General features: G+C 38.6%; 1 protein-coding gene across 1 annotated transcript in view; it reads right to left on the reverse strand.

Annotated features, from left to right (window-relative positions):
• The window catches only part of LOC123538529 (uncharacterized), a 194074-nt gene that overhangs the window by 28666 nt on the left and 153358 nt on the right, over window positions 1-12050 (reverse strand). Inside the window, exon 7 of the mRNA XM_045322688.2 lies at window positions 4225-4393. Within this exon, the coding sequence (XP_045178623.2) occupies window positions 4225-4393 (169 nt within the window). The remainder of the gene's footprint in view (window positions 1-4224; window positions 4394-12050) is intronic.

The following is a 12050-nucleotide window of genomic DNA, read 5'->3' on the forward strand; positions in this document are numbered from 1 at the left end:
CACAAGGTTTTTGTTTGATTTGACCTAGTGACCTAGTTTCTGACCCTAGATGACCCATTTTGGAACTTGATCTAGATTATCAAGGTAATCATTCTGATCAAAATTTATGAAGATTAATTGAAAAATACAGCCTCTATCGCATACACAAGGTTTTTCTTTGATTTGACCCAGTGACCTAGTTTTTGACCCCAGATGACACATTTTGGAACTCAGTCTAGATTTTATCAAGGTTATCATTCTGACCAAACTTCATGAAGATCAGTTGAAAAATACAGCCTCTATCGCATACACAAGCTAAATGTTGACAGACGACAGATGCCGGACGCCGGACATCGAGCGATCAGAATAACAAGCTAAAAAGTTGACCTAAACACAAAACTTAACCAAGCAATTTGATATTATCTAAGTCCAAAAAAGGCCATAATTCTTGCAAAAAGCAGGATGGAGTTATGTTTCTTGCTGTACAGAGTCAGCTTTTGATGTTGAACAAGTGTTGCAAGTTTCAAAGCAACAGATTTGATAGTTTAGGAGAAAAGCTGACCTAAACATAAAACTTAACCAGGCAAGACCGATGCCGATCAAGTGATGACAATAACTCTTTTTTTTCTCAAAAGATCAGATGAGCTAAAAATATTATCACATGACAAGTTATGGGCAATCCATCTGTACTTAGTCTAATAGCTCACCCTAAACAAAGTTAAGGTCAACTAAGTAGAAGGATGATACTGCTTCAGGTTTCTATCTTGATTTCTGACTTTGCATTTAATGGTGAAATAAAGGCCTGCTTTTTTACAGAATATTTAAAGGTATAAATAAATGTAAATATTTTTGGCAATTGTCAAACAGTACAGGCTGTCAAGCACATTCTGACAAAAATTTAGGGCAAATTTTAAGGCTATTTTAAACAAGAGGGCCAAGATGGCCCTAGGTCGCTCACCTGAGAAACACCACATAACACACTATAACAGTGTAAACATGTTTGACCTAGTGATTTCATGGAAAAATATATTTTGACCAATAATCATTAAAACTGGAGCAAAAATATTGAGTATAAATAAGTATTTTCTTTGATTTGATCTAGTGACCTACTTTTTGACCCCAGATGACCAATATTTGAACTTGACCTAGATTTCATCAAGGCAAACATTCAGACAAAATTTCATGAAGATCAGTTGAAAAAATTTTGCCTCTGTCGCATACACAAGGTTTTTCTTTGATTTGACCTAGTGACCTGCTTTTTGATCTTAAATGACCCATATTCGAACTTCACCTAGATTTCATCAAGGCAAACACTTAGACAAAATCTCATGAAGATCAGTTGAAAATTTTTTGCCTCTGTCGCATACACAAGGTTTTTCTTTGATTTGACCTAGTGACCTGCTTTTTGATCTTAGATGACACATATTCAAATCTGACCTAGATTTCATCAAGATAATCATTCTGGCTTAATTTCAGGAAGATCAGTTGGAAAATACAGCCTCTATCGCATATACAAGCTTTTTCTTTGTTTGACCTAGTGACCTATTTTTTTGACCCAAATTGACCCATATTCGATATTGACCTAGATGTTATCAAGTCAATCATTTTGACCAGTTTTCATGAAGACCAATTGAAAAATACAGGCTCTATCGCATACACAAGGTTTTTCTTTGATTTGACCTAGTGACCTTGTTTTGGACCCCAGACTATCCATATTGGAATGTCACCTAGATTTCATCAAGACAACCATTCAGACAAAATTTCATGAAGATCAGTTGAAAATATTTTGCCTTTATGCATACACAAGGTTTTTCTTTGATTTGACCTAGTGACCTAGTTTTTGACCCGAGATGACCCATTTTTGAACTCGGCCTATATTTCATCAAGGATATCATTCTGACCAATATTCATGAAGATTAATTGAAAAATACAGCCTCTATTGCATACACAAGGTTTTTCTTTTATTTGACCTAGTGACCTATTTTTTGACCCGAGATGACCCATTTTCGAACTTGGCCTAGTTTTAAGCAAGGTTATCATTCTGACCAATACTCATGAAGAATAATTGAAAAATACAGCCTCTATCGCATACACAAGGTTTTTCTTTGATTTGACCTAGTGACCTAGTTTTTGACCCGAGATGACCCATTTTCAAACTCGGCCTAGATTTTATCGAGGTTATCATTCTGACCAATATTCATGAAGATTAATTGAAAAATACCGCCTCTATCGCATACACAAGGTTTTTCTTTGATTTGACCTAGTGACCTAGTTTTTGACCCAAGATGACCCATTTTCGAACTCGGCCTAGATTTCATCAAGGCAATCATTCTGACCAACATTCATGAAGATCAATTGAAAAATACAGCCTCTATCGCATACACAAGGTTTTTCTTTGATTTGACCTAATGACCTACTTTTTGACCCGAGATGACCCATTTTCGAACTCAGCCTAGATTTCCTCCAGGTTATCATTCTAACCAATATTCATGAAGATGAATTGAACAATACAGCCTCTATCGCATACACAAGGTTTTTCTTTGATTTGACCTAGTGACCTAGTTTTTGACCCCAGATGACCCATTTTCGAACTTGGCCTAGATTTCATCAAGGTTATCATTCTGACCAAGTTTCATGAAGATCAGTTGAAAAATACAGCCTCTATCGCATACACAAGGTCTTTCTTTGATTTGACCTAGTGACCTAGTTTTTGACCCGAGATGACCCAATTTCAAACTCGGCCTAGATTTCATCAACGTTATCATTCTGACCAAGTTTCATGAAGATCAGTTGAAAAATACAGCCTCTATCGCATACACAAGCTAAATGTTGACAGACAGACGACAGACGCCGGACATTGAGCGATCAGAAAAACTCACCTCAATGCTAACAAAAATGAGGGCTAAAACTAGGAATTTGTTACAATTTCTTAGATATTCTCAGGGCTAAAATTAAGAAATTTTACTAAAATAAAAACCTTCAGAATTAACACCTCTGTCATCCAGTCAGAGCCAATAACAACACGAGATCAACTGTCTACAAACTGGATAAAACAGCTCACACTGAGTAAGAAGACCTATAAAACTACATTAAAACATATTTAGCATTAATTAATCTTATTTACAAATATAGGAATTTAGGAGAAAATAGTAGGGCATTTTTAGGAATTTCCTTTCATTTTTCATTTTTTCTAAGAATTTTAGCCAAATTGAAAACAAGGCAGTCTGAAAGACAGCTAAATCCCCCGCCACTGTTATGGATAGTGAAAGGGTAAACCTTTGACCTTTAGCTGTGACCTTGACCTTGACCAGATATGGCTGACTCATGAATTCTGCACGTCTTGATGAGGTGATCATTTGACCCAAGTTTCATGAAAATCCTTCAAGAGGTTTAGGAGATACAGAGCTCAAACCTTTGACCTTGAGTTGTGACCTTGACCTTGAGTTGACATGGTTGACTCATGAGATGATCATTTGACCCAAGTTTGATGAAAATCCTTCAAGGGGTTTAGGAGATACAGAGCGGACACAAAATGGAAGGCTCAAACCTTTGACCTTGAGTTGTGACCTTGAGTTGTGACCTTGACCTTGAGCCGGCATGGCTGACTCATGGGTTTTGACATCGTCTTGCTGAGGTGATCATTTGACCCAAGTTTGATGAAAATCCTTCAAGGGTTTTAGGAGATATAGAGCAGACACCAAATGGAAGCTCAAACCTTTGACCTTGAGTTGTGACCTTGACCTTGAGCCGGCATGGCTGACTCATGGGTTCTGCACATCATCTTGATGAGGTGATCATTTGGCCCAAGTTTCATAAAATTCCTTCAAGGGGTTTAGGAGATATAGAGCGGACACAAAATGGAAGGCTCAAACCTTTGACCTTGAGTTGTGACCTTGAGCCGCATGGCTGATTCATGGGTTCTGCACATCGTCTTGATGAGGTGATCATTTGACCCAAGTTTCATGAAAATCCTTCATGGGGTCTAGGAGATATGGAGCTGACACGAAAGTGTTACGGACAGACGAACGGAAGGACGGATGGAGACCATTCCTATAACCCCCCACCAATTGTGGCGGGGGATTAAAAAGCAGGAAAAGGTAGAAATTTTAGGGATGCTGAATACTATCATAGCCAGTTTTGAAGAGCCATAAGATCAAGGTCACTGTGAGTTCCAAGAACCATGTACAAGAACAAAAATCATATCACGATAATCACTTGTTTCAAATAACTACTATCGTTCTTTACCTTTATGATGCTCTATCCTTGTGTGATGAACACGACCTTGATTTTTGAAGGACAAACTAAGAATATAATGTTCGTCAGAGCTGTCTCGTACAAGGAATGTGCCCTCAGGTTTCTTGGCAAGTTTATGTTCTGCCTCTTCCCAGCTGAGTGGCCCCCAATACCAACCACACTGAAATTATGAAAATAAACTTAGAGATTGTTTTTCACTAAAAACGTATGTCTGCCACCATTTACCATGCAGAAATCATAAAATTCCACAATAACGGCCATAACTCAAGGGAATATCACCGAACCATTACATTTCGATGATAAACACAACTAGGCTAAGCATTAGTAACTCATATTTAGCTTAGTGGAATTCCAACTAGTGGTAAAGGAGAAGAAGCACAGATCAAACAATTTGACAAATCAAGGGTCATGACTAAAAATCATTTAATTAGAACATGATGATAAAATGCTCAACTATGCATCACATTAATCACTCGTGACATTTAGTGAAATTTAGGCAAATTGTATGCAGCAAGTAAAATGTGACAAACCAAGGGCTATAACTCTGTTGAAAATCACTCAACCTGAACATGCCAACGGCTTGTATAACTAGGCTCGGCACTGATAACTCCTGTAATATTTGGTGGAAATCTGCCCAATGGGGAACAAGTTTCCAAAATATCAAAATAAAGTCATAACTCCACTGAAAATCACTGAACCGGAACATATCAATAATATGCACAGTTAGATTTGACACTGAGCGCTACTGTAAGGTTTGGTGGAAAAGAGAAGTGGCTAAAACATCATAAAATTTGATGAATGAAGTTCAATAATTCTACTTAAAAACACAGAACCGGAACATGCCCAAGAAATGCATAATAAGGCTTGCCAATGATCACTTTTGTGAAGTTTAGTATAATTTCTCCTGGTAGTATTGGAGCAGTTGCTTAGACAAGGTAAAAAATAATAAATAAAGGGCCATAACCACTGAAAATCACTGAACCTGAACATGATAACAATATGCAGAAGGAAGTTTGGCACTGATCATTCCTGTTAGGTTTGGTGGAAATCTGCTAATTATTATAAGTGAACTGGCCAAAACATCATAAAATTGGATAAATCAAGGGCCATAACTCTTGATAATTATCAAACCACAAATTTCTGACAATATGCATAATGAGGTTTGACCTGTAAGATTTGGCATAAATCCATTTAATAAAAGGCTGAAAATCATCAAACTGGAAAATGCAGAAGATATGCACAACCAGGCTTAGCATTTATCACTCTTGAGTGTGTGTTCGGGTTTAACGTCTTTTTCAACAATTTTTCAGTCATATAAACGACGGTTATCACTCTTGAGAAGTTTGGTGTAAACTTGTCCAGTGGTGTCGGCGGAGTTGCATGAACAAACTTTGTGATATACAGACAGACTGACAAATATCACTAAATCAATATGTCTCTCCTACTACATTGTGTGAAACATAATTACATCTAAGTTAAAACTTTCTTCAACAAACAAGTTCTTAAATGACATCACTTATAAACTAATATGTGGTTCCTTGAGTAGAAATGCTGGCCATTTTTAAACCAGCTGGTGAATTCTTCACATCACATCAAAAGGGCTTAAATAAACATGGGTGACGGGAAAGTGATTCAAGGTCAACAACATTAACCAGTAAGTCATGGCAAAAACTATAATTCTTTTTAAAAGGAACAAGAACAACCTGCTATCTAAAATAGAACTAGAAGATTAGAAAAAGGCCCAAAACTGCTCAGAATCTGATTTCACCCTCTGATATCAAATACCACTAGCTTTCTTTACCTGTCCGGTCTATAACTCTGTCATCCATCAAGGGCTTTTAATATTACTTTACACAAATGTACCCCCATCATGAGATGGTGTGTTTCGCGCAACACTCAAATCCCAAACTCAGAGGTCAAGGCCACTGTTGGAGGTCAGTTTAGCAGGTTTTATTTCCTGTGAGTCCATAACTCTTTCATCGGGCTGGCATCAAGGGATCTTAATACTTCTTGGCACAAGCGTTCTCCATAACAAGACAACTTGTCTTTTGGCAACACTCAGTTGGTGACTTGAAGACTGGCACAACATATTAAGCCAGAATTTAACAAGAGTGCCAGAATGTCACAACATACGCCCCTCATAGCAAATTTCTTTACACTAGCACCTGTATTTGCAAATGGAATTTTAATTCTGTGGTTGTGTAGTAATTATTGTAATTCTTTTGTTTTTCTAAATCCATAAAAAACTCCTTACCAGGTAGAGATACCTTAAAATACACATTTTTTTTTTTTGGTTGAATTTAACGTCGCACCGACACAAGATAGGTCATATGGCAACTTTCCAGCTTTTAATGGTGGAGGAAGACTCCATGTGCCCCTCCGTGCATTATTTCATCACGAGCGGGCACCTGGGTAGAACCACTGACCTTCCGTAAGCCAGCTGGATGGCTTCCTCACATGAATAATTCAACTCCCCGAGTAAGGCTCGAACCCACATCGATGAGGGGCAAGGAGGCCCCCTTAAAATACACATAAAACTTGCAAGTAACACATCTATGTTGTACCACAGAAAAGTGGTCTATGTTTTTCCCTATGGTCAATTATAAAAAAGTTACAATATAAGTTATTTATAGTAACAACTAAGAGAAGTTAATCTTAAACCCCCCCCCCCCCCCCCCCACAAAAATATTCTAAGTCCACACAAAAATCCTTACCAGGTAGAGATAGATCAAAATACACCTCAATATTGGATGTAACATGCATGTTGTACTACAGAAAAGTGGTCTCAATTTTTCCCTATGACTAGTATTGAAAAAGTTACAATATAAGATATTTATAGTAACAACAAAGGGAAGTAATTCTAAAGAAGGGACCTGCGCAAGACACTCCGTCTCATAATGGTGTACAATTGTGCCAAGTTACATCAAAATCCCTCCATGCATAAAGAAGAAATGCTCTGGACAAAGTCATTCTTGCATCTGACCTTTGACCTCTAAGTGTGACCTTGACCTTAGACCTAGGGACCTGGTTCTTGCGCATGACACTCTGTCTCATGATGGTGAACAATTGTGCCCAGTTTCATCAAAATCCCTCCATGCATGAAGAAGACATGCTTTGGACAAAGTCTGTGGATGCCGCCCGCCCAGCCGCCCAGCCGCCCATCCGCCAGGGGCATTCCCATAATACGTCCCGTTTTTCAAACGGGCATATATAAATCATTTGTTTGTAGTGCTCCGACCCTGATTTTTGGAAGTGGGTAGGTAGGTAGGGATTTTTTTTTTCTTTTTTTTTTTTTATTGCAAGGAATAGATCTTCAGAGAAACAAGAACATTCATGGGTTCATGGCAGACATTCAGAAAAAATCTTCCAGGAATTTCCAGAGAGCACAAACTTGCATGCAGACATTCATTGACAAGATCTTACATTTTGTAATTACTAACAAATTTTGAAAAAACTGAATGACACTGTTGTTGAAATAACCCAAGAATGCACCAGATGATCTGGACATTCCCAATCATCATCCCCCAAAACCTTTTACAGGACAGTTTTGAGTACTCTGTGTCATTAATCTGGACACAGGAAGAGACAGAGGCAGTTATAATGATTTCACTGCCTACCTCATTCTAGTGGAAACCCAATGCTGTTCAACCTTTTGGTAGGGGAGAGAGGTAGGTACGAAAGATTGTATGCCGTTCTCCCCTGCAAGGGGTCAGTGGGTCTCCTGGATATATAGAAGTACTGGTATGAAATGGTGGCCTCTGTTGCATCTTTTGGTCTAAATTCCTAGGCCACATTCTCAAGTTATAGTCCGGAAACAGTTTAACTGTTCCAGGTCAATGTGACCTTGACCTCTGACCTACTGATCTCAAAATTAATAGGGGTCATCTGCTGGTCATGACCAACCTCCATAACAACTTACAAGGATTGTTAGATTTTATGCTTAGGGATCAATTCTTAGATGTAACTATGTAATAGAGAACTGTATCAGAATATGAGTAGCAAGAGGCCGATTAAAGCTAGGGATGTAGCGGAATATGCCGACTTGTTTGCGAAAACCCGTGGAGGTCCCAAGTACGTCAGGAATCGAACCAATAAGGACTGAGGCAATAAGCCATATGAAACCCCTCAGAGGCATTTTCCTAATAATCGAAATGCAGGCACTGCAAACAGAGGTAGTAGTAATGGTGTGAATAGAGGCAGAGGTTATCAACCTCTTGGTGTATTAAAATGTACTAAACGTGGTCGTATAGGGCACAGTTCGTATTACTGTAGAAGTGTAAGTAACCGCCTCAGTAGCATAGTGGTAGAGCGTCCGCTTTTAGTGCGGGAGGTCATGGGTTCGATTCCCGGCCGCATCATACCAAAGATGTAAAAAAAAATGGTACTAGTAGCTTCCTCGCTTGGCGCTCAGCATTAAGAGGATAGTGCTAGGACTGGTCAGCCCGGTGTAAGTATCATGTGACTGGGTGGGGTATCATGCCACGTGTCTACGGCGTGATATTCCAGTGAGGCAGCACTATAGAGTTGGGCATTGTGCTCACTGCTACAAGTAGACACCGTCATTTATATGACTGAACAAGAGTGCCAGAATGTCACAATATACGCCCATCACAGCAAATTTCTTTACTCTAGCACCTGCATTTGCAGATGTAATTTTAATTTTGTGGTTGTTTAGTAATCATTGTAATTCTTTTGTTTTTCTAAGTGCACAAAAAAACTCCTTACCAGGTAGAGATACCTTAAAATACACCTAAAATTAGAAAGTAACAACTATGTTGTAACACAGAAAAGTGGTCTTGGTTTTTCCCTACAGTCAGTTATAAAAAAGTCACAATATAAGTTATTTATAGTAACAACTAAGGGAAGTTAATCTTAAAAAAAAAAAAAAAAAAATTCCAAAAAAAAAAAATTGTAAGTCCACACAAAAATCCTTACCAGGTAGAGATTGGTCAAAATACACCTCAAAATTGGATGTAACATGCATGTTGTACTACAGAAAAGTGGTCTCGATTTTTCCCTACGTCTAGTAATGAAAAAGTTACAATATAAGCTATTTATAGTAACAACAAAGGGAAGTAATTCTAAAGAAGGGAACTGCGCATGACACTTCGTCTCATGATGGTGTATAATTGTGCCAAGTTACATCAAAATCCCTCTATGTATGAAGAAGAAATGCTTCGGACAGTCATTCTTGTATCTGACCTTTGGTCTCTAAGTGTGACCTTGACCTTAGACCTAGGGACATTGTTCTTGCGCATGACACTCCGTCTTGTGGTGGTGAACATTTGTGCCAAGTTATATCAAAATTCCTCCAGGCATGAAGAAGAAATGCTCCGGACAAAGTTTTCATTCTTATATCCTTTGACCTCTAAGTGTGACCTTGACCTTAGACCTAGGGACCTGGTTCTTGCGCATGACACTCCGTCTCATGATGATAAACAATTGTGTCAACTTTCATCAAAATCCCTCTATGCATGAAGAAGATATGCTCCGGACAAAGTTTTCATTCTTGTATCCTTTGACCTCTAAGTGTGACCTTGACCTTAGACCTAGGGACCTGGTTCTTGCGCATGACACTCCGTCTCATGATGATAAACAACTGTGCCAACTTTCATCAAAATCCCTCTATGCATGAAGAAGATATGATCCGGACAAAGTCCTACTTGAATTTGACCTTTGACCTCTAAGTGTGACCTTGACCTTAGACCTAGGGACCTGGTTCTTGCGCATGACACTCCGTCTCATGATGGTGAACAACTGTGCCAAGTTTCATCAAAATTCCTCCATGCATGTAGAAGATATGCTCCGGACAAGGTCTGTGGACGCCGCCCGACTGCCTGCCCGCCCATCCGCCCGCCAGGGGCGTTCCCATAATACGTCCCGTTTTTCAAACGGGCGTATAAAAACTGTTGAAAAAGACGTTAAACCCAAACACACACAGAAGTGTAAGTCCGGAAGCAGTGCTAGTGCAGCTGCTGAGGTAGAGCAGGAGAGAAATAAAGCAGAGAATAGAGATAGTAAGGAAAATAGAAACAGTGGTAAAGGCCGTGACCGAACTAGGAGTAGAGGTAGAGGAAGAAATAGAGATAGAGATAAGAGTCAGTCAAATAGGTCGGAGAGTGGAAATAGTACAATAGAACTCAGTGATGTCGAGGAGTTAGGTATGCTTAGTGAAAGTTCACGTCCTACAAAAGCCGGTACACTTGAAACCCGTTATAATGCTACTCGATATACCGCGGTATTCGTTATAATGCGGTAGGCTCTTGACTCCGGAATTTTCGGGGGTAAGAAAACAACAAAAAAAGTAGGCGGATGTTATTTAATTTTAACATAACCAGCGTTAAAACTACATGTACCTGTACTTTAACACCTTTGCCATGACAACTGTGACAAAAATCAATAATAATTATTATTGTCTGCTAGCTTACTTGTTTGCCTATCGCCTTTGTTAAAGTTTGAATACATGTAGACATGTGACAATTAGGCAATCAGTACCGTGTCAAAATTAGATTGTCCGCATAACAAGCATGTAACATTGGTCAGTCAACTATCAAACCTTTTAAGTTTGCACCAATTAAGCGGATGACATGAACATTTGAGTGGATAAAAAATCAAACAACAGGCCCAGTTTTGTAAAACAGGAGGACCATGATGGTCCTGAATCGCTCACCTGTCCCCACATGACCCAGTTTTGAACTGAGTATGACGTCATTTTTTTCTTTTATTTGACATAGTGACCTAGTATTTGAGCTCATGTTACCCAGTTTTGAACTTGACCTAGATATCGAGATAAAAATTCTGACCAAGTTTCATGAAGATCCATTTAAAAATATGGCCTCTAGAGAGATATCATCAAGGTGAACATTCTGACCAATTTTCATGAAGATCTCATGAAAAGTATGGCCTCTAGAGAGGTCACAAGGTTTTTCTATTTTTAGATCTAATGACCTAGTTTTTGACCACACGTCATCCACTTTCGAACTTGACCAAGATATCATCTAGGTGAACATTCTGACTAATTTTCATGAAGATCCATTGAAAAATAAGGCCTCTAGAGAGGTCACAAGGTTTTTCTATTTTTAGACCTAATGACCTAGTTTTTGATCGCATGTGACCCACTTTCGAACTTGACCTAGATATCATCAAAGTGAACATTCAGACCAACTTTCATGAAGATCCATGGAAAAATATGGCATCTAGAGAGGTCACAAGGTTTTTCTATTTTTAGACCTAATGACCTAGTTTTGGACCGAACGTGACCCAGTTTTGAACTTGACCTAGATATCATCAAGGTGAACATTCTAACTAATTTTCATGAAGATCCATTGAAAAATATGGCCTCTAGAGAGGTCACAAGGCTTTTCTATTTTTAGACCTACTGACCTAGTTTTTGATCGCAAAAACTTTCACTTTCGAACATGGCCTGGATATCATCAAGGTGAACATTCTGACCAATTTTCATGAAGATCCTTGAAAAATATGGCCTCTAGGGAGGTCACAAGGTTTTTCTATTTTTAGACCTAATGACATAGTTTTGGACCGCACGTGACCCAGTTTCGAATCTGACCTAGATATCATCAAGATGAACATTCTGACCAATTCTCATGAAGATCCATTGAAAAATATGGCCTTTAGAGAGGTCACAAGGTTTTTCTATTGTTAGACCTACTGACCTAGTTTTGGATAGCATGTGACCCAGTTTCGAACTTGACCTAGATATCATCAAGATAAATATTCAGACCAACTTTCATACAGATCCCATGAAAAATATGGCCTCTAGAGAGGTCACAAGGTTTTTCTATTATTTGACCTACTGA

The sequence above is a fragment of the Mercenaria mercenaria genome, chromosome 18, assembly GCF_021730395.1.
Source record: "Mercenaria mercenaria strain notata chromosome 18, MADL_Memer_1, whole genome shotgun sequence".
NCBI classification, from domain to species: domain Eukaryota; kingdom Metazoa; phylum Mollusca; class Bivalvia; order Venerida; family Veneridae; genus Mercenaria; species Mercenaria mercenaria.